Source organism: Cyphellophora europaea (genome assembly GCF_000365145.1).
Source record: "Cyphellophora europaea CBS 101466 unplaced genomic scaffold supercont1.12, whole genome shotgun sequence".
NCBI lineage: Eukaryota > Fungi > Ascomycota > Eurotiomycetes > Chaetothyriales > Cyphellophoraceae > Cyphellophora > Cyphellophora europaea.
In genome coordinates, this window is record NW_008481800.1 from 733,544 (window position 1) to 754,389 (window position 20,846).

The following is a 20,846-nucleotide window of genomic DNA, read 5'->3' on the forward strand; positions in this document are numbered from 1 at the left end:
AACTGTTTGATGTCGCGATAGAATCGCTTTGCGATACCTATCTCCACTCCTGCCTCACTGGCGAGCCACTGAGGATCCGGATTTTCTTCCTCAAAGAGAAGTTGTAGGTCGATGCATTTGCGAACCAAAAAGTCGGTGGCCTTCTGAAAACCGGCTTTCCAGGATGAGTCTTTAATTGTTGACTGCAGCCAGCTGCCATAGTCCTTCAGACGCTCATCTCGAAACCCATGAAAGCTGATTGGGCTCACTTCTGCTTTGGTGACTGTTGCCGCGTGTGCTGCCGTGTGAGTTGGCAGGACGTTGGTGATTTGGATTGGCGGGACGCTGGAGGAGGCTGCCGTGCTGTGAGTCTGCTTGCGCCGCTCACTCTGCTCCGCTTCCCTGTATATCTGTTCTCGGAGATCCTCAGGCATGTCCTCATGCGACTCTATCGCGACTCCGGTCCCCTTACGGCGAATGAGGGTCCGAAGATGATGCGTTTTGAGTTCAAATCGCTTGTTCTTCTGAGAGTCGAACCAACACCAAGGTCGCAAGTCACAGGGTGGACCGGGACAGTGGAAAAGACGGTACATACTCTGCTATGCGGCTGGTCGGCCCGTTAACGCCTGTTCGGCATTCGCCTCATCAGTAAGTTCAGCCCGCTGCTGCTCTGTGGCACTACCTCTTACTCTTTTGCCATTTGCATTTATGATGTTCGGTGTCGACTCCGTAGTGGTTTCCACATACCGGAAGCAGATAATCACTCGCAGCTTCTTCCCTGTACGAAATAGTTCACTCCTTTTGAGCAGCTTACTCTCCACTTCTAGCCAGTTAACATCTGTCTTTCCGTACTGCGCCGCAAAATTGTCCTCGGCTTTTCGTGTCACCTTTATCTCGACATCTGTTTCGCTAGGTTGAACAGACCGAGGGGGTAGAATCTTTCTCTTCAGCACCTCTTCAAGTCGAGGCAGGAGAACACGGGGCCCGTATGAGGTCGGCTGTAGTACGATATCCTCAATGGTATTCCTGGATACAATCGATTTATTGATCATCAGTCGCCAGTCGATTCGGTAGTGGAGGTACCTAGGCGGCTGCTCATCGTAAGCTGCGTCAGGGTTCCAGTCTCTTATGCGCACAAAGTTTAGGCCCTGAGTCTGAGGCTCAGGAACGCTCAACGAAGCAGACCGACTCCATCTGGGCTGTCCCTGACTGTCCGTGTATAGTGCAGGTGTTGGAGCGCTCGAGATTTGGGAGACTGCGCTCTCCGCATAGTAGGGTGTCACATAATCGTCAGGTGCGAACGCATAGTCTTCCCCAGATGAAACCAGTAACCCGTCTGGATCATTCAGGGAAGCGTCCATTGACACTCTGACGCGCAAGGAATGGTCCTGCCGGTCTTGCAGAATGCGCAGGCTCGCTGTCCCTGCAAGGTCCACGTGTCCAGTTCGGTCGTCCACGGGCCATGGGGCCGGTGATTCTCCGCGATTCCACGTATCGCACGTGACTTCAATATCATCTTCTCCGCACAAGATATCCAGCATCTTTCCAGTTCTCACGACGCAAAGCCATCGCGAGAGATTTGAAAACCAAGTCTCTTCACGCTCGTCTCGTTCTCGAGGTGCAGTGAGGGGTGCGCCGGTCCATCAGCTTTAACAAGGCCACTGTTCCATGGTGGCGGTGAGGTCTTGAGGATCATGCGCCAGAGACTCGGGAATTACTAGTCTGTGCGTTAGCCATCTTAAAGTCAGACATTTGAGGGCATAGCAGCAATTGATGGTACGTCCCTCGCGCTTGGAGGACGCTCGACCGAAAATGCACAGGGTGAGTCGGAAGCTTTTGGTGGCTGGTGCCAGGCATACCGGGCTCAGCGGAGCTCACAAGACAGCATTAGAGACGTGTGTGGGTATTGAAGCATAGGTGTTGAGCGCAGAAGCTTCACCTTGGACTCATGTTCGACTTTGAAAGATGCTCGAAAAGATACACAGGTTTGGGTGGGATAGCCTGGGCGGGAACCGCAGATTATAAGGGGTCCCACGGATCGGCTGGGCTGAAAAGTCGGCCGATTTCGGCACGACGGGCATTTCAATCGATTTAAATGACAGCTCTGCTTGATGTACGGTACATTTTGATTACGACAGTCCCGGGCGATGATTCGCTGTAACACCCACTCATGCTCTAACTATAACTGGAAAGGTGTATCTTATGTTGGATCCACTCCGCTACCTCCAATAACACTTTTTATGGCTTGGATAGGACACCGGACTCGCACATCTCTGTAAGCTATCCGCCTTTTTGGTTTTCTTAGTGACAGGAATGGCTATGATTGAAGGTCAGAAGGTCAGCAACTTCGATACAGCGCAATTCATGAACTCTCCTACCAAAGTGAGAACATACGATGGGTTCCGGCCAGCTCCTCTCGTACTGTACTGTACTGCTGATCGAGCCACATCGCATTGGCGCACTTTCCAGACGCCCACTGGCCCCGAATGGTTGACACACCTATTGGCCAGACATAGATCTTGCGAGGATTCAGTGACTACATAGTGGAGCAACCCTTTCTCCCAAAGACACCGATTTCGCAGGGGCCTACGGGCCTACAAGCCTTGTCCCTTCGAGGCGAAGAACATCAGTCCGAAGGGGGTCGTCTTTGACCCTGAACGCATCACAAGACACACCTCATAGAATGATAGTTGCTAGCTGGTGTTTCAGGATGTACGGCCGCAGGTCGACCACTTTTGCCACGTCTTAATGCGGTGGGAGGCTGTCGCGTGGTTGGTCTGTGCTTATGCTGATTAGCTAACTTTCCATAACGATGATCAGAGGTGAATGCGTCAGAGATTGCGACATCAACCAGATGACAAGCTGCAACCCATCAGTCTACGAGGTGTAAAGAGGTGGTCGGCTTGCGGTCGCATATCCTGAAACACGAGCATACTTGCCCATTGGCCGAAGAAGCCATCCACGCGTTATTGTGGTGTGTTTTCGGGGATATAGAGATGCCCATTGTAACACCAGCATTTCTCTATCTGAAATGCACCATCTCAGTCGCTCGGATAGAGCCCGCCAAGTGTTCGAGGCTGGTACATAGCCCGACTGATTTCACGTGATCGCATCAGACGCAACGGAGATCCTGGCCCGATGTCCAACCTGCCTCAAATATAGCCGAGGGCGTTCGTGAGAATCAGTACTTTATCAGATGCCCCAAAGCTGGAATCATCTTTGAATGATCAAGCTGAGGACACTGACCCCGAGCGTCAGCCCAACGGATTCACCGACAACCTCTTCACTTTCCAAATGTATCGCACTGCCCCGAGAACGTTTCGCAGTTGACGTAGACCCAATCTCTCCTTGCTCAAAGGTATAGTACTTCGCCAGCTAATCGACAGGGCGTTCAGAGAATGCGTCGAGAATTATGCAGAGCTTCCAGACCTACACCGTGCCACATTTCGCCGCTTCCTTGCGCATGCCTGCTCCTCATGGTACAACACTGCGTGATGTCGAGTGCTGCACTATCACACGAAGTGGATCTCATGGGACATCTACGTACGGTACCGGCGAATTTCAATGAAGCAAAGTTGGTGCACATCACGTGTGTAAAGAGGGTGAAGAGGGTTGGGGGCCGTCCGCACCCCGATACATTCTACTCAAAGCTATAAATGCTTCGCGCCCACTCCAGAGGCCGATTCATATTTCATCTGCTTCTTAACCACCGGCATCACAATGCGGACTTCATCTAGCATAGCTGGCATCTTGTTACTACTTCTCCTGTTTGGATGGCTGACCACCATCGGTGGATCAATTGCAAGTCCCCTGATGCCGTCGATGATAAATTCTGACTCCTCAGGCATCATGCGTCCTGTCTGCGCGTCTCTTGGAAGAAATTGATGGTTTCAAGACTATCATCATACTTAACATCGTGGCGCTCGTCTGTGGTCTGAACATCTTGTTCCCGGTCCATATTGTCCGTTCGACATACCTTCCCAGCAAAGGAATACTCTAAGATCAATGTCTAGGTCATTGTGGTGCTCGGATGGCCTCTGCAGTCTGCGGACTCTCGAGTGAAGGTCGTTGTATCTCTCAGCCTGTTTACCGCTGCGTTCGTAGCATCCGCTGGCCCGATGCTACTGATGGCCATCTGTTTCCTTAAGAGAGGCAGGAATTACGCCGAACGAGGAGTATAAAGTACGATTCTAGGAACTGAATGTTACGGAAGAACGGCTGGATTCTACGGAGCTGGCAAGGAGTTGGCTCCCCGTTCGAGCAGAGTGCATGCAATGCATTCATGCAGGTGACTGCTACCGCAATACTACATATATTTAATCGTCACACATGAGGTCAGGCGGACAGACACTTCGTCGAATGACTTGGGAAGAGGCACATGAGGATCACTGCGCAAATTATAGAAACACGGTGCAAATCCGCGCACAAGAACAGACAGATCTATATCAGGGCTAGCACCTCTGGGCAATACATCTTTAGGTATATTTCCCTAGGTCTTTCGCTGACAATTCGTCGGCGGGACATCGAAGCCAAGGTCACATTCGCGATGCCACCGCTTTGGTTCCCTGGTGTCAAGAATATCCGCTCCACACGGACTTCTTCGAGGCAATCCTGTGGCAGCGCGCGCGTCTGGCGGTTGTGGAGAAACATACCAATTCCGGCGGACGGCCCAGCAAGGCTTTGAATTTCCTACTCCTCGCGCTCAGGGTGCGGGCCGCAAGCGAAATAAATGTTAGAAGCACGAAGATGTGTTCCGGCGAACGCTCCGAATCGTTATGATGCAGATCCAGATCCGTCGTCGACCCTGACCCGCCTGTGTTGACGAGGTCTGTAGTGCCTTTAGTTGCCGACATGTGTGAATATTTATTGGATGAGTCCGACTCTTGAGACTGCTGTTTTCGAAGGGGACTCACGTTCTCCTCACCAGCGACTCACCACACGTGCCATGACCGTCGCTGAAGTGTTAGTCATTTTCAGTGCAATCCATGACATCTGGTCGAATGTTCTCAGTTGGCAATGTTGATTTGCATTCGCCGCCCGATATCGAGAAAGTAGAGTCAGTCAAAGGCTCAAAGAAAGACCAGAAAATGTCTCGCTGAACAAATAATGCACTTAGCTCGCCTTGAGTGCCTAGAATTGCCCTACAGATATATTCATATGCTTGGTAATAAGGACAACCAGACTCTATGGCAGTCGACTGCGTTTTCCATGGCAGTCCTTGAGAGGTTCGCAGGGAAGCGACACCATGCTTTGGGTCACACGACCATACTAGGGCTGTCTCGTGTAAGTCTATAGCGCTGTGGGATCTTGTGGTGGCTTTCGATCACCATGCAGTCCATGGAAACCGTCAAGACGCGCCCTAAACACTCGCTTGTCGCAATACTCATGCATCGATTCTCGGGAGAGGGGATTTGATTACTGTGCCATATTGCTTGCTGCAGTGCATCTTCCAGTACAGTGTCAAACTAAGCTCCACAGTATGCCAAAGGCCTCTCTCGCTCTGACGGCTGTTCTTTTCTGCTGGCTGCAGCTATGCAAAGCGCAGACGTTTTCGGACTATATCTTTGTAGCGTCGAATAATGGACTCGTCTACACCATTCATTTCTGGGAAGATGGTGCACAGTTTAGCCTGTCCGAAGCCAGCCGACACGATGGTTGCGGCGCAAGTCCCACCTGGCTTACGCTAAGAACATCTGGTGGTCTGTGGTGCCTAGACGAAGGCCTTCTGTCAGCTCAAGCAAGTGCCAATCGATTTACCTTGTCTCTGGATGGCAATCTAGCACATGCCGAGCGGATCAACATCTCTGCTGGCCCGGTACAGAGTGTCGAGATCGACAATGGACGAAGCCTCGCAATAGCATGCTATGGAGGGGAGTTCCCCATTCAAGGCGGTGTTACGACACTCGTGACATCAGTCAATGGCAGTATCGAAGGTGGCAAATTTCTTCAACTACCGCCATTGTCCTCACCAGGGCCAAAATCGGCACAGACAGTTGCGCGGGCGCACGGAACAACCCTCGATCCCTCGGGGCGTTTCCTGATTGTGCCCGATTTAGGGGCTGACATGGTCAGGGTATTCTCGGTGCAGAACGGAACGGGGAGTATCAAATTTGAAAATCAGGTCAAGATGCTCGATGGGTCTGGTCCGCGTCACGCTGTGTTCTGGCGTCATCCCAACGCCACATATTCTCCGTCCCCCGCCTATCTGTACGTCGTATCCGAATTCGCAAGCACTATTACTGTCTTCAAGGCCGTGTATACAGCTACATCACTGGCACTTGAGTACACGGGGCAGACGCTGTCGACTCTCGGTAACTACAGTGACTCTGCGAGTCTTGCTGCCGCTGCTGAGATTGCGATCAGTCCAGACAAGAGGTTTCTCGTGGTGTCCAATCGCAACGACACGTCATTCGTGTCTCCCCCGTCGGACTCCTTGGCCGTCTTCAAGATCTGTCCGAGTGACGGGAGTTTAGAATTCCGGCAGCTGGCACGTGCCGGCGGCAGATGGCCGCGACATTTTGATATCAACACTGCTGGCGATCGAGTTCTTGTTGCTCTACAGCGAGACTCGAAAATTGTCATCCTATCACGAGATAATGACAATGGCAACATTGGGAGTCTCGTAGCTACCTTGGATATCGAGACTACAGACACTAGTGGGAAAGATACTGGGGTGAACGCAGCAATATGGATGCGAACACCGCAAGCGTAAATGCAAAAAGGTCCAAGTGGGCGAAGGCAGTATGAACTGTTACACAGCACATGTGTGGAATGAAGGTACTCAAGATCGATCAAAGAATACAGGGAACATCGACGATATCATCATTTAGGACAATGCCCGTTTTTGCAGAGCATCTTGTTCACTTTCAGACCATCCACGACCCAGTGTCGTTTTGCTCTGTGCCTCCATAGGGCCAGGCTCATACAGAGATCTGACCCGCTTCACAGATATATATTCAGTCAATAGTCCAAGAGCTATACCCGATTTCCAAGGGCAGGTAAGGGGAAGGGAACGGACGGACGGGTTTTGCCTTCGCTCCGATGATAGGAATGCATCGTATTAAGCTGACTGTGGAATCATGCCAGAAGGGCTGAATCTCCAGGCCTCTCCTCTTGATGTATAGTTCACAGTTAGAACACATTCGCGCAAATATTTCGGCATGTCTATTTAGCCAATGTACCGTCAATGCCTTAGATATGAATAAATGATTGCAGGGTCAAGGGAACCTCCGGCAAAAGGTCTGGCGGCACAATACCAAGCGCCATCCTGAGCATCTCTGCTACACTGCCAATGATTCTTTCGAGCCAAGCATCGTAATCGCAAGCAATGTCAAGGTGTTTGCCGAGGCCGCACACTCGCGAATACTTGTGAGTCCAGTCAGGGAAGGCCTGGTCAATCAAGTAGCGCGCCTCGGCATTGACTTGGCGTTCCCGGACACAACGCTCAACTTCAGGACGATCTGCGCCACCCTCAAGTTTCCACACCGCATACAGGTGTAGCAAACGATGTACAGAGGAGAACAGGATAGCCATAGACTCTTGAACTGCTGCAATGTGTCCACTAGATGAATCTGTCAATGTTTCCGCTCGAGGGCCAGGAAGGCTGAGGAACAACCATTCGCGACGGTGTGGGGAGTCGAGGAACTCCGAGAACTTGTCCATGATTTCGTTATTTCGCATCCTAACACATCTGCTGTTTCCCAGGCCACTGCCCCAATATAGTACAGTGTGAGAGTGTCTAGCGTGATGGTGACGGGTTCAAAGAGTCGAAGCCGATGCTGCGAAGTGATTTGCGTAACTACATATCAGCCTCATCTCGACCGTCTCCGTACATCTGATAGAATGATGGGTGCTAACTGATGTTTTTTTATCATGCGATCGTATGCCGACCGCCCCCATACACCACAAGAATTCATGCTTTAGACCAGAGTTAGAATCGTAGCTGTAAGATACTGTGTATTGCAGTGGCGGCACTCGAATCCTCGCGGACGGGTGGTTGACGGTGCAATCTCAAGCGTCGATGTTGTGCTATCGTTTTCCGAGGTGCAAACACGCTTGCCCGTTCAAGTTAGCCTAGTGTGGAAACTGCGCTAACCGCCGCAAGACAGCGAGGCATCCTGAGAACGATCTGCTAGGCCCTCAATATCTCAAACCTGAGCTTGTCACCAGAGTGGTCGGTTTGATGAAGCACGAGTTGTCGTGGTGCCGTTCAGGGTCAGTAACATTCCCACCCCGTCGCAGTGTGTTTCACTTCAATATCTTAGCCCTCGACTCCGTCCACGTGATCTTCGTGCACAGTTCAAAGTTTACATACTGCACTAGTCTCTTCGGCGAAGACCTTTCGTAGCTATATTTGGGCGAATGCACTGTAGAAGCTTGTCGGCAAAGAAAGAACGATTCAGGTCTCTGCGTAGTATGAACGCGAATATAGTACAAACGGTCGTCGGTTGGCACTTGAGGCAGCGTTCCTTAGATCGACGCAGGTGGTCAACCGCCATCGATAGGCACATCACCACCGTGCTCCGCGTACTAGTGACTGACTCACTGCTGTTGGGATTTGCAGAACTGCACGCTGAACGGACCCCTGCATCCAGGCCCGTCGCTGACCAGGCGGCGCCTTACTTGGTTCGGAACGGTTCGCACAACTTGATGTAAAGCTCGCGGTGGTGGGGTGGTTGACGACTGCTCATTATCGTGGACAAACAGATGGGAGCAGAGACAACGAAAGTGAACACAGTATTGATACTGTGTACGTGCTGACTATCCAGCTTCTGTCTATCGGTTGACGAGCACGTAAACGCCAGTGGTGTCAAAAACGACACGACATGGCGACTGGTCTGCCTAGAGGCAACTGCCAGCCTTGGATATCTGAATCGTCGCCGTGTCACAAGGTCAGGAGATGAGCTGTCACGAACAGTGGGTTTTCTGATGGCGGACGGTATAGCACAACAAATATCGGGAAGCACCGAGCTTGACAAGGACTAGTCGGTAACTATGACATGGGCATCAAGCAGAGTGACGGAAATTTGGCAATTGCTTAGCAACATGTTCGACAGATTGAATTTGTTCTCCTTTTCATCAAAGACTCTTGGCACCTCATTTCGCAGCGTCATAAGCGACCTCGGAGATTTCTGTCGCCTTGAACGCACAATCTTTCATACATCCTTCCGTCAAGAGGCGCTGGTGTGATGATTCGATCATAGTGCGACATTTCCTTCTTCCTTCTCCAACAGAGGGCTTGGACCTGACTCCCTCTTGCGTCTTCGCGATTCACGCTCGGTTGACATTGATGTGTCGGTGGTCAAGTCTTGCTGAGACTCGTCACTTGTGTCCACGTCGTCGAGCTGTTCAAACATTTTGTCGAATAAGTTCGCGAGGCGACCTTCAGGAGAAATGGCAAGCCTCAGTGCATGAGCAGAGATTGCGACAGTTCGCAACTTCGCTGCTAGGCGTCGCTTCTCGTTTGTTACGACACGGAGCTCGCTCTCGTGACGAATGCCGTTACTGGCATTTCTGAATAGCCGTCGTGTGAGCGAAACGTTATCCACCTGCGCTGCCGATGCCTGATTGGAGACCAGCTGTACTTTGGTTCGAAGTGCATCGCGTTCCTCCATGGTTGAAACGAGTTGATTGCTCAAGCGAACCGTAAGCTGCTCTAGCGAGAAAGACATTTTCGAGATTTGAAGGGTCAAATATGGTGAGACCGTCTATTGAAGTCATGGAATTTATACTTCAATCAAAGCACATTCGAATGTTCAAATTGTATGGATATAACAGCTATCCAGCGCCGATGTATCCCAGCCTCAGATGCTCTGCAATCGGGATATGCCACGAAATACAGGGGTGCCAAGTGTAACTTTCATGCTTGGCCTCGAGACACCCCAATGGTCTTTCAAAACGCACCCACCTAGATGTACTGCAGCCCACAGGATGCTGTAGCTGCAACTTTGGAGAATTGGTATTCCTTTGCAGATATCAGTTCTGATGCAAAGTCGTATCGGACCAGAGCCAAGTCACTTCTCACTCCAGTATCCCGGCGGCGAACATGCTATGGATCTTGTAAAATACCGTTGAGTTCAATATGTAGTTCAAAGCAACAATCTTGCGAGATAGCCGAAACGGGGCACTACCTAACCTTCCAGTCCTCTCATTTTCGAACGCCTTCAAGGCTGCCGACGAATGACAAAACTGTCGTTCCGAACCCGAAGGTGGCCCTTCTCCGGACCAGTACGTCACTCAGTCTGATGCAGGTCATCCATCATACAGCCAATGACTGTTCCCTACTGGAGGAAATGCGGTGCTTATACAAGACGGTAAAGGTTTGCTCTGTGGTAGGACACTCAGAGATCTGTTAGCAGACTTGACTACCGAGAAGATCGTAAGTGTGGCGGGATAACCTGCAAGTCGTGCAGTGGGCTGCCCATACAAGCCCCTCTAATTTTGCTGGTTTCGTATGTATGGGTTAACTGGTGTCATCTATGAATGGCGATCCCATCATTTTTGGACCCGAAAACTCTTTAACAATATACCCTACCGCCACAATCAAAATGTGCAGAATGTGTCTACTGACAAAGGTACATTTGTGACCGTTATGGGCTCCGCCTCGGGCCTTCAGGAGGATTTTGACAGTACATGAACTGGATAAACATGATTCAGTTCTCACAGAAGACGCCTGTAGGATCGTCTATCAGATGACAGCGTGGTATGAGAAAGCCAGCACCTGGATCAAATGAGTCGATCAAGGGCATCCAAGCGAGCATCTCAACTATCCTCTCGTCCCTTGCTAATCTTTGCCGACGCGTTATAAGCAGAGACTTGTCTGACGCACTACTCCATCCTGTTGATTCTTCCCGACTTGCTCGAGTCATCTACAATCCAAAAATGGCTTTGGTCGAGGTGGCGAGGAGCTCATCTACTTTGACGCCTTTACCATGGCTTGCGATAGTGTTCTGATGGTATTCCGGTTTCTTTTTGGTGAGATCCTCGGCTCTTTCACGGGGAAGGTTGCCGTGAAGTTTGCTGTGCGATGTTCCACTCATTTCCGCCCACTAGGACACGCAAGTCGATTCGGCGGCGTGATGACAACAGCGCAGCTGACCTGCTTAGAAGCGAGAGCAATCTTCTCAAAATCCACGATTGAGTTACATGGATTGCTAGATCAATTGCCAGTAATGAGAGCTCGCCCGTGGTGTGAAATTCCCGGGTCCGAGAATTCTTCCTGCATCGAAGCCTGCAGCAGTTCTGGAGCGGGCCTGGAACAGTCTTGAGGTTCCTGTACTCTCACGAGTATTATCGCTCGCGTACTGCTGTTTCTCGCTTCACTGCAACCCTATTCTTCGCGCTATGGGCTGAGACCAGGATTTGTCTCACACGGGAATCTTGTCAAGGGCTAAATATACGATGAGGGTTTGTGTTCGCATTGGACCTTTGCAAACTATAAGTATCGTGCCCAACTCCTTTCTTCTTGCTCCTGTCGCCATCATCTGCAAGACAATGGCACTGCACAGGGTCGCTCTGTTCGGACAACGACATGTCATTGAGCATTTCACTAATATGGTGCCACCCCATCCACTGCTCAGTATCGACAACCTATCGTACGGAGGGTCAGAGGCTTTCAGAAATGCCGTCAGAACTTATCACTTCACCGTACTGATGTACCATGATCAAGACCTAGACGCACTGCTCTGGGCTCAGCACCAGATCAAGCTTCACCGGGAATGGCAAGGAGTCAGCCTGATCATCTTAGCTCCGGTGGTGGAGGAGTACCAAGGCGGTCATCCGACGATCCTGCAACAAGCCCCAGTGATCCTAGATACCCCTGATCATGCTTTCCAGCTGCTGAAGCTCATTGCTACATCCATTCAGCCCCGCGTCGTTACCCCTGTCGGTCCAGTCAGTCCTCTTCCAGCTCTTCCAGGTGCCGTAAGAAGTCGACCTGTCACGCCAAGGCGTCTTCGTCAGTACAGATCTCGCCCAAACCTGAGTGATGAACATTCAGGAGAACACACAATGTCTCTACCTTCGATAAAGAGTACTGCAAATCAGTGGCGCGACTTACAGACGTACTTGAAGGTATTCGCATTGATAGTGCCTTCAGAACTTCGCTGACAACAACAGAACAACGTGGAAAGTACTGATCGATTAGTGTGCAATCTTGCGTTCGCTTTCTTGATGCTACTGGACGCTGGAAGCGTAGTTCGTGTCTGCAGTGGCGACCTTCGCGCAGAGATCCGCAGCAGAGTCTTCCATAAACAGGTTACGGACCAAGGGCTCTTGGATTTCCTGCACTACCTGGGTGGAGTCCCTGCGGCAAGCAGTACAAGCATCTTGGCCACTGTGGCGCACTTCAACGTCCGACAACTTGTTGGCACTTTCATGGACGAGGATATGCAAGTATCTAGGTGGAATGCGGTGGCTCCGGCCACAATCCAAGATGTGATCAGTCAGCACTTTGCGCCACTCACCTCGGAGGAGATATTGAACATGGTGCAACTTCTCTCGAGGTGGCCTGGCATGAGCCACTATTTTTATCTTCTATGGAACCAGAGCACCGGCAGAAACGCTGATGGGGTAGATGAACGGCCGCCAGAAAAGTCGGGCATCTATCACAAGAGGCGATTCTGGCGTTGGCATCATTCTTGGACTTTCCAACGCAAGGGCCATGATCAGTGATGGGAGGACAGCCGTTGCGACTTTCGTCCTGCGCCATATTATCAGAAGAACTATCGGTAATGGCGAACCCTTGTTTCAGTCAAGATGCCGGTTCTTTATGCTTCAATGACTTCTGTTGGCCCTTCGTGCGAAGTTCCCGACCGTGGCCACGCGATATTTTTCCGAGGTCCTTGAGAGGCGATGCTGTAGCGTCGTCGCACATCGTCTATGTACTGTAATCCATCATGTCAAAGCACAAGACACGTAACGGTCCATTATCACGCAGTATTGCGAGCAAAGGAGCGAGACAATTGCCTCGTTGGAGAGCGCCTGGATGGTGTCCTCCCCTTGCTGGCTCATCAGCCTAAAATCAAGACTGTCATAAGAATAAACCGTTAATACAAATATACGGAGCGAACGGTTAATCCTTGATTTCGTGGAATTGGGACTTCTCAAGAGGCAATTCGTCGGTCTTGATGACCTGTTCCTTTTGCAGGATGCCGGGCCCAGGGTTCAGCAGTTGAAATTTGGGTAGAGCGACGCGCTCGCTGTCATCGTCGAAGCAAATTCTCTGAGAGTATTGGACGGATATCTTCGGGGATGTGTGACATCTCATGGTCATAGCTCAACGTATTTCTGCAGTTCTTATATACCCTGACGTTCACGTCTCCAAGCTAGGGGCGGCCTTCCAAGATAATTTCAGCCGTGATATCTTCGCAGAATGCCTCAGCCATCTGACAGAGACGAAGTAGGTTTTCCATATTATCCACAGAATAGGGCACAACAAGTCGCTGCCAAGCCCAAGTATCATCGTAGCACCATGGGCAAGTGTCGAATTCGAAGCACTGCCGTGCTGTTTCGCCATCGGAGAGCCGGGTGGAAAGAGTGGTTGTTGATCGTGTACATCCATCACACAGCAATCTACCGCAATCGGTAAGGTTCGTGAATGGGCTGTGACTCAATGCACAAACTGCTTCGGGGTGCAGCTTGAGGTGGCTGAGCTCAGCAGTAAGACTCTCCCCAGCATTCAACGGGCGCGCTTTCGCCACAAAAGCGGAGATTTTGTCGCCCAAGATCTTGCATCTCCGCTCGGAGGAATGCAGACGCTTCTCGGCTTCGGTGATGGAGCGTGCCGAAGTCTCTTGCTGCACCTTTGCGGCCGTGGCTGTTTGTTGCAGGCGTGTGTTGTCTGCGCGGACCTCGGCAAGAGCAGCCTCGAGTTCGCATATTTCCAGTTTCTGCAGACGCACTTCTGTTTCCTGGCTGAGAGATTTTTCCCGCAGACGCTTCTCAAGCCTTCGGTTGACTCTGGTCGCCTTGTTGCAGTCCTTCTCTTTGGTCTGAGTTTGCTCGCGTGACTGTTTGAGCGCGTCTTCGGCCTGCTGACGGTGTTTGACCGACATCCCCAGATCTTGTTCGCACTTTAGCAGACGAGTGACGAGTTCACTGGTCCGAGTTTCTGCTTCGACTTGCTGTCCCCTTACGGTGTCAAGCATGTGCTCTTGGCGCGATATCTGCTTTTCGGCCTCTATCAGCTTCTGCGCTGTCTGCCAATCCTGTTGGGTGGACTCAGAGGTGAGGTCAAGTAGCTCTTGCAATGCAACGGCTTGCTTTTGTGCACGATCGGCGCGTTGATTGGCCAGCATGAGGCCGCGACGCAGGGTTTCCAAGTTCTTCTCCTGGTCTCGCTCGAGATTTTCGACCGTCTGCTCCTGTGCCTTGATCTGGCGCTCTAGGTGATCAACACGCCGCTCAGTTCCTTGCAGCTGCTGAACAACGGCAGATTTCTGCGACCTGGTGACCAGTATCTCCTGCTGAAGACTCGAAACATCAGCTTTGAGCTTGCGGTAGCTCCCCAGGAAACTCTGATGCTCCCTCGTCCAGTCCTTGTGCAACTGCCTCCAGCTTTGATCTAGTCTTTCGATCGCATCACTGGTTGCTGGCAGGAATGTCAGGAAGTCAGTGACGCTGGTTTCATCCCGATCAGAAGCCATCAGGGCAATTTTAAGGTGCGGACGCGTAGAAGTTCACAGTGCTGGTTGCAAAGAAAGAGAGAGGGAAATCCAGGGTAGAAGTGTAACGCACGGTTTTATGGTCGTCACCCTTTGACTGATGTCAAATGATCAGGATCAACCTTGGGACGCAATTGGGATGGTCGCAATCGGCCCCAACCCACCCAACGCGGCTTACATACCGTCTTGAGTCACTTGCTGTTGACCACAGTCAATGCTCGTATCAAACCAGGCAGTGCCTTTAGTAGTATCCAATGACAATGTCAGGTTCAGCGTACGTCACCATGAACATGGGTCGCCGCTCACACTAATCAGGCTTGGCGAAGGCCGTGGTCCTAGAATCACTTTGAGACTGGGAAACTGATCCTAGGATCATTTTGAGACTGATAAACAAAGCTTAGGTGCAGAAGAACTCCAAGATAATACGATACCTAGGCAAATGGTACTAGGATTTTCAATACCCTAGAATATATTTACTAAGATCATATTTATCCTGCGAGACTTATCTGCTCTAAGCAAGAATTCCTAGGCTCACAAGAGTTCTACGATAACATTCCCAGTACGCAAATGGTCCTAAGAAAATGCCAAGTAGTTCACACGTGTCTTCTTCCGTTCATTTTCAGCGATGGCTGTGTACCCGACTACATTCGCCGATGCCACAAGGCCCTCATCAACATCTAAGTCAGCCTGCGGAATCAAAAGTATCGTGTTGGTCCCGTCAATGGTGGCAGCTTCAAAGCAGTCATCTGGTGCTAGAAGCTGCATATTCGTGTCCATGGTCCGAAAACCCTTCCTCATGCTTTTCTTTGCTACCCGCGCCACCTCCGACGGGTCAGCACGATAAACTTGCAATGTTTGCACATCTCGCCAAGTTCCGTTGTCTAGGATCTTGAAGGAAACTGCCACAGTATCTGAATCGGGTGTCTCTAGCATCTCTGGACCTTCGTTATCAGGGCTTCCAAGTATTCGTCCTCCAAGAGCCGGTCCTGATGTAGATGGGTCTGCGTCACTATTCATTTCGTCGTAGACGATAGGAGTCCAAGAGTCACGTCTATCTTCTCCACGGCCATTTCCTTCACGTCCGTTCTCTCCACCCCAATCTTCTTCAGATCCAGCTTCTTCGCGTCCGACTTCCCCAGGTCCAGCTTCGTCATGGAAATTAGCCACCTCGTACGGTCGTTGTGGTGGGGTCGCTGAGGGGCCACTCGCTTCCGGTAAAATCACTCCGCCATTCGACCGACCCAAGAATTGCAGATACACAGACTGACGAACATAGAACGAGGTGATACCTTCGTTGTTTTCGTTCTGCTCTTTGTCGAGAAAATGGAGGTATAACGAGGTTCGATCTTCCCGGAAGGTCGAGAGAGGCGGTATTCCACTTCTCTGCCGACACTCTTCTCCAGATCCTGGACGGACAAAGGCCGGTGTATTGCAATATCCAAGAACTTCTGGCTCTCGATCTGGCCGCGTGAGTAGTATCGATTCAATTTCGGGTGACTCAAATCCCAGTCGCTGCGCAAGACTGGCAAACTGGTGAAGTACAGCCGGGTCAGCTGTTGCCCGAGGTTTGCACGAGAGATCCCCACGCTTTGTCGGGCGTGGAAGATATTTAAAGTGCCGCATCACGAAAACGAACAGTTGTCGATATCCATACTCAACCTGATCAGCTTCCGCACCGGCAGCGGCTATGAAAGTGCCTTCACCACTCTGAATCATAACAAAACCGTCTCTTTGATTGATTCCAGTGAAGTGGCTTTGCATGGCCGAAATCATGGTATCTCGATGCGATGGTGAAAAGAGATGCAGGAGACCGCCGAGACATACGTCCCAGTAATTGATATCGTGGAAGAACGAGCGGAGAGTTGGAACCAAGCCGGAGGATCTACGCAGACGCTCCAGTATATCAGCACGCCGCACTTGGTCAAGGCTGCCAAAAATATTGCCCCCCCGAACTTGACGTTCGATTGCCTCAAAATCATGCTGTGATGCCCCTGGGGCAAGCGACTCAAGCGCTTTGACATCGATGTCATTAACCTGGCGCATGGCATCGATATCTCCGTCTAGTAAGTCGTGCCAGAACCATCGTATATGATTCAGTGCGTTAACGATCCCCTATTGACGGTCAACACTAGCCTGGAGCAGATGGCCATGAACTCAAACGCACCTCTTCAAAATTCATCCCCATCATTTTGTTGACTGTTGTCAGCTGCATACCATACCACTGCCCGGGAATATCTAGCAGGTTGTCGAAAGCAGATCGAATCTCGTCGTGTCGAAGCAGCCTCTGGAGACTGCGTGGACGGCTACCCTTCAGGCGGGCCCACCAACGCCTTTCGAAGTTGAGATTACGTTCAAAGTGGTATTTCCTGATTTTGCAGTATACTTCACCGTCGGTGGGATCGGCTTCGTTGGCGTATTCCTCGATCAGGAATTGCGCCACATCACGATTTATATCTTCGTAATCAGCGAGGTCGAGGTCTCGTCCACACCACCAAGACTTACCTGCCAGGTATAGGTCGACAATCCACCACTGGTCACGAACAGACAAATGTTCTTTGCCGGCCTGGATCCGATGATTACCGTGTAAACACATCAGCTTCTTGCCGCGTGGCAAGCGAAGGACAGGGTACGCAGAATTCCCATGTACCAAAAGAGCGGCTGGGGATATCCCGGACTCTTTGAGGGCTTCATGCAACGTGGACTTGTCAATAGAAAGAAGTGCATGATTGACGATGTGTTCTGGTCTGCATCCCTCTTTTCCGAAGACGAATTTCAGGTGCTCGACTCGCTTCCGATCAACTCTTTGCGTGAGCTCGATCGAGTCGAGGGCCACTCGAGCCGACCCTTGGTGCTTGAGCCGTCTTTCAGCTTCAAAGCGAGCTGCTTCCGCCGTGGCACGAATTTGAGCCATTCTGAGACAGGGAGGATGCTTTCTTAAGTGTCTGAGAGTTGAGAAGTCTCCGGAACGGTCGCAGCGTGACCAAGACCACAACTATTTGACTTTGATCGAGCCTGGCATGCATGTTCATGATTGGTTCCTACTATACTACCGACCACCACGTTGCGTGGTCTGAGTATCAGTGGATCCCTCCCAACCGAAACTTGTGCTTTTAGTGTGGTGTTATATGCATATTAACGTGGATGGGCGAAGCGAAAGTTTGGAATTGCATCATGAAGATTAGGCCAATTGGGCCAGAACCTGATTCATCGCTGTGTACTCACTGCTACTGACAGACTTGTTGCTGAAGATCCGTCGCCAATAGCTTTTCGGACTGAGATCGAATCGTTATCAAAGATTTTCGATCAAGCCTAGGATGATTGTACTACAGCTAGTCCACCAAGGCGCCGATGCTGATCGCGATAAAATGGTGTACATGGTCGCTGAGCCTGTTACCGTGCCAGGAGGCATAAAGGGAACTATCCATCAAATGGCTGGAACTCGGTCTCAACCAGTCTACTTCCGCCATTTAAATGCCGACGACATAGTAAGCGAAGCCTGTCACGGGTCGATGGGAAACCTGAGACTTCACTTTATTAGTTGTACCATGAGAGTACAACAGATCGACTGACTCACCTAACACAAGCAGCTTTACTTTATTTCCTTGCTTCAAGACTCCTGGTTCAAGTCGATCGTGTGAAGACAAAGCCCCCTGGGTGTCGGTCCTGATCAGTTGGTCCATCGTGAATGCCCGGTCCACTGCATCGATATTGCTCATAGCGGCAGGTGAAATCTGAGATGTAATTTGTGTGGCATAGTTCGATCTGTCCGAGCTTTCAAGCTCGTTGATTAAGATGTCGTCGTAATCAGGTGTGCCATGACGTACAACACTCCGTCGACCAAATGTGAACCTGGAAAATTCGACAGTTTCAAGGAATATTGTTATGTGCAAAATCTAGTCCACGTCAGTGATCAACAAGACATGCACGGAGCAACTGACTCCCCCACTTGCTAGCTTGTCTTCGTCTAGAGCTTCATTCAACATAGTTTCTGCAGCAATACCGATATCTGAGCAGATCAGCAATGGAGGAGAAAGTACGAGCGCTGAGACGTACCCCTATCGTGAATGTGCCATACGAGGTGGACCCGACGAGTAAACGCTTGACGAGCGTGGTAGCCATGAATGAGTTTTCGCAGGAACGGGATCTGCGCGGCAATACCAGCTCCGTTGGCAACCATCAAGACCTTTTCAAATCCATACGTCTCCAGAATTTGCCCGTAAGGGCCGCCGAACACGGCCCACCAAGAACTTGGTTGACCGGTTGGACTCGCCAGGCTAGCAACATTCCTTGTAAATCCACGACGCGGCTGGATGAAAAGGTCTAATGCCGTCTGTGGGACTTCCTCCCAAGATATGACCACAAATGGATGTGCCTGCGTAAAAGCCCAGAAGCTTGCGGAAGGAATCCAGAGATTGATATACTGTCCAGGTTCCACGGTCAAGGGTCTGGAAAGATTTAATCTGACCTTAATCATCCCATGAGTCGATTTGACTGCGGCGAAGCACCGTCCGTGTGAAAGAAGACCGTTCTGGGTGACTATGATGGCCGCGTTGATCACCAAAGTTGCCATCACTACAGCGCCGACCGCATATAGGTAAAAGTTGTAGGAAGTCTTTTCCGAGGGTACATGGTGCCAGATGGAGTAGAGACATAGAATACCTAACGCGCGATGGAACCACAGAAATAGTTCGTAGGAGGGCGATCTAAGAACCGGCCATGACAACACAGCCAACAAGCATGTCGATACCATTGCCTCATGTCCTGTTAGCAATAGCTGAACATATTGGAATGCCATACCGTTATCCAGAAAGGATGCTGTGGCAACAACGACCAGATGGATCTATCTTTCACTGCCGCTATGACAACATGAATTGCGGCCAACAAAAACGCGTTCCAACCCATAGATCGATGGATCTTGCGCGATGTCGTTAAGGAAAATCCGAGAGCATGTGTGACCCGGTCGAATTGGAACGCCATCATGAGCAAACTTAAGTTCATCAGGGCCAAGATCCCGCCCCGGTCGCCTATTTGTGACAGATCTGACGCTTTGAAGCAGATGCAGAACATGTTCACCCCCAAGAACGCCATTTGAGCCAACCCAAACGCCAGCGTCCACGGTCCGATAAGAGCATGTCGACCAATGATATGGCGATAAAGAAGTTGCTTGGCAATGGCCTGTGATACCTGTTCCCCAACTTCTGCAAGCTGGTGGAAGGCTCTAAGTAAAAGACAGCAAACGGCAACGAAGGTGATTGCAGCTGCATACCACTGGAATATGTTCATAGCGGACGGTTCGGTCGCATCAACTATCTGGTGCTGATAAGTCTCGTTCTGCCCTGGTGACACATTTGACTGGAATATATGTGCCACAACCTTGAGTACGCCACGCAGAATAGCGGTCCAGCAGACGATGCGACCACAATTGTGACTGTACAGCAGCGTATGATTTCCCGTACGAGGGTTATTGTCATGGCTGGTCATGCTTAATCTTCAGGGTGAAGAGATGTAAGACTTTTTATGTATATGACGCCGTCAGGTGCACTACACAACCCATACAATTTCAAGCCTCATTTTCAGAATACCGGTATAATCGCCTCGGTGTGATTGAAGCGAGCTCTACTAATAGCTCTAGATCCTGCTTGCGACCCGGGTCGCGCAAGAACGGGTGCTGCTACTATCAGACTGGAGAATCGAGAGTAAAGAATGCTCACCTGTAGAAGCGTAGCGGCAGAGTCAGCCGACGTAGTCATCGAGACAAAGTCAATGGCACTTGAGTCTGCTGACCATCTCTCGAGATTCTCGATACCGATATTCCCGTCGTCCTTTCGATATTTCTGCATTAACTCCGTTGTGATTGTTCCGATCGCCCGTATGTCAAGCGAAAAGTGCTTGTGCTCAAATACACAGTCTTCTTGATTTCCTGAACGCATAATCAGTGGATCTAAATGGCATCTTATAAGGGTGGCTGACCAATTTTGACGTTTCCATCAGGCCATATTAACACAGACGTACAAGTCAGCGACCCATGGCGTAAGCCGATACTATGTAGATATTTTATACCTTCAAGCACCTTCAAGATCAGGTTCTGTTTGAGAATGAGTCAGGGAAGGTGGTTTACCTGCGAAATGATCGCTGTCAACTGATGTCTAGAAGGGAAGGCCGCACAATCAACCACTTGCTTCAAAGAAGTAAAGGAATGATCGA

The 20,846-nt window shown here is 50.6% G+C and overlaps 6 protein-coding genes across 6 annotated transcripts; 1 reads left to right on the forward strand and 5 right to left on the reverse strand.

Moving 5' to 3' along the window:
* Positions 1-578: 578 nt before the first annotated feature.
* HMPREF1541_10425 (uncharacterized protein) lies at positions 579-1,520 on the reverse strand (the record flags this gene model as incomplete). The annotated part of the gene is made up of 1 exon (XM_008715096.1): positions 579-1,520. The coding sequence occupies one exon, from the start codon at positions 1,518-1,520 to the stop codon at positions 579-581; it is 942 nt and encodes a 313-aa protein (XP_008713318.1).
* A 3,938-nt stretch (positions 1,521-5,458) lies between these two features.
* HMPREF1541_10426 (uncharacterized protein) lies at positions 5,459-6,691 on the forward strand (the record flags this gene model as incomplete). The annotated part of the gene is made up of 1 exon (XM_008715097.1): positions 5,459-6,691. The coding sequence occupies one exon, from the start codon at positions 5,459-5,461 to the stop codon at positions 6,689-6,691; it is 1,233 nt and encodes a 410-aa protein (XP_008713319.1).
* An 8,524-nt stretch (positions 6,692-15,215) lies between these two features.
* Positions 15,216-17,553, reverse strand: HMPREF1541_10427 (uncharacterized protein; the record flags this gene model as incomplete). The annotated part of the gene is made up of 3 exons (XM_008715098.1): positions 15,216-16,754; positions 16,807-17,096; positions 17,145-17,553. 3 exons carry the CDS (start codon positions 17,551-17,553, stop codon positions 15,216-15,218), a joined length of 2,238 nt encoding a protein of 745 aa, XP_008713320.1.
* Positions 17,554-18,535: 982 nt separating this feature from the next.
* On the reverse strand, positions 18,536-19,212 carry HMPREF1541_10428 (uncharacterized protein; the record flags this gene model as incomplete). The annotated part of the gene is made up of 2 exons (XM_008715099.1): positions 18,536-18,648; positions 18,696-19,212. 2 exons carry the CDS (start codon positions 19,210-19,212, stop codon positions 18,536-18,538), a joined length of 630 nt encoding a protein of 209 aa, XP_008713321.1.
* Positions 19,213-19,711: 499 nt separating this feature from the next.
* On the reverse strand, positions 19,712-19,906 carry HMPREF1541_10429 (uncharacterized protein; the record flags this gene model as incomplete). Its single annotated transcript, XM_008715100.1, has 1 exon — positions 19,712-19,906. The coding sequence occupies one exon, from the start codon at positions 19,904-19,906 to the stop codon at positions 19,712-19,714; it is 195 nt and encodes a 64-aa protein (XP_008713322.1).
* A 575-nt stretch (positions 19,907-20,481) lies between these two features.
* On the reverse strand, positions 20,482-20,630 carry HMPREF1541_10430 (uncharacterized protein; the record flags this gene model as incomplete). Its single annotated transcript, XM_008715101.1, has 2 exons — positions 20,482-20,562; positions 20,613-20,630. The coding sequence occupies 2 exons, from the start codon at positions 20,628-20,630 to the stop codon at positions 20,482-20,484; spliced, it is 99 nt and encodes a 32-aa protein (XP_008713323.1).
* Positions 20,631-20,846: the final 216 nt, after the last annotated feature.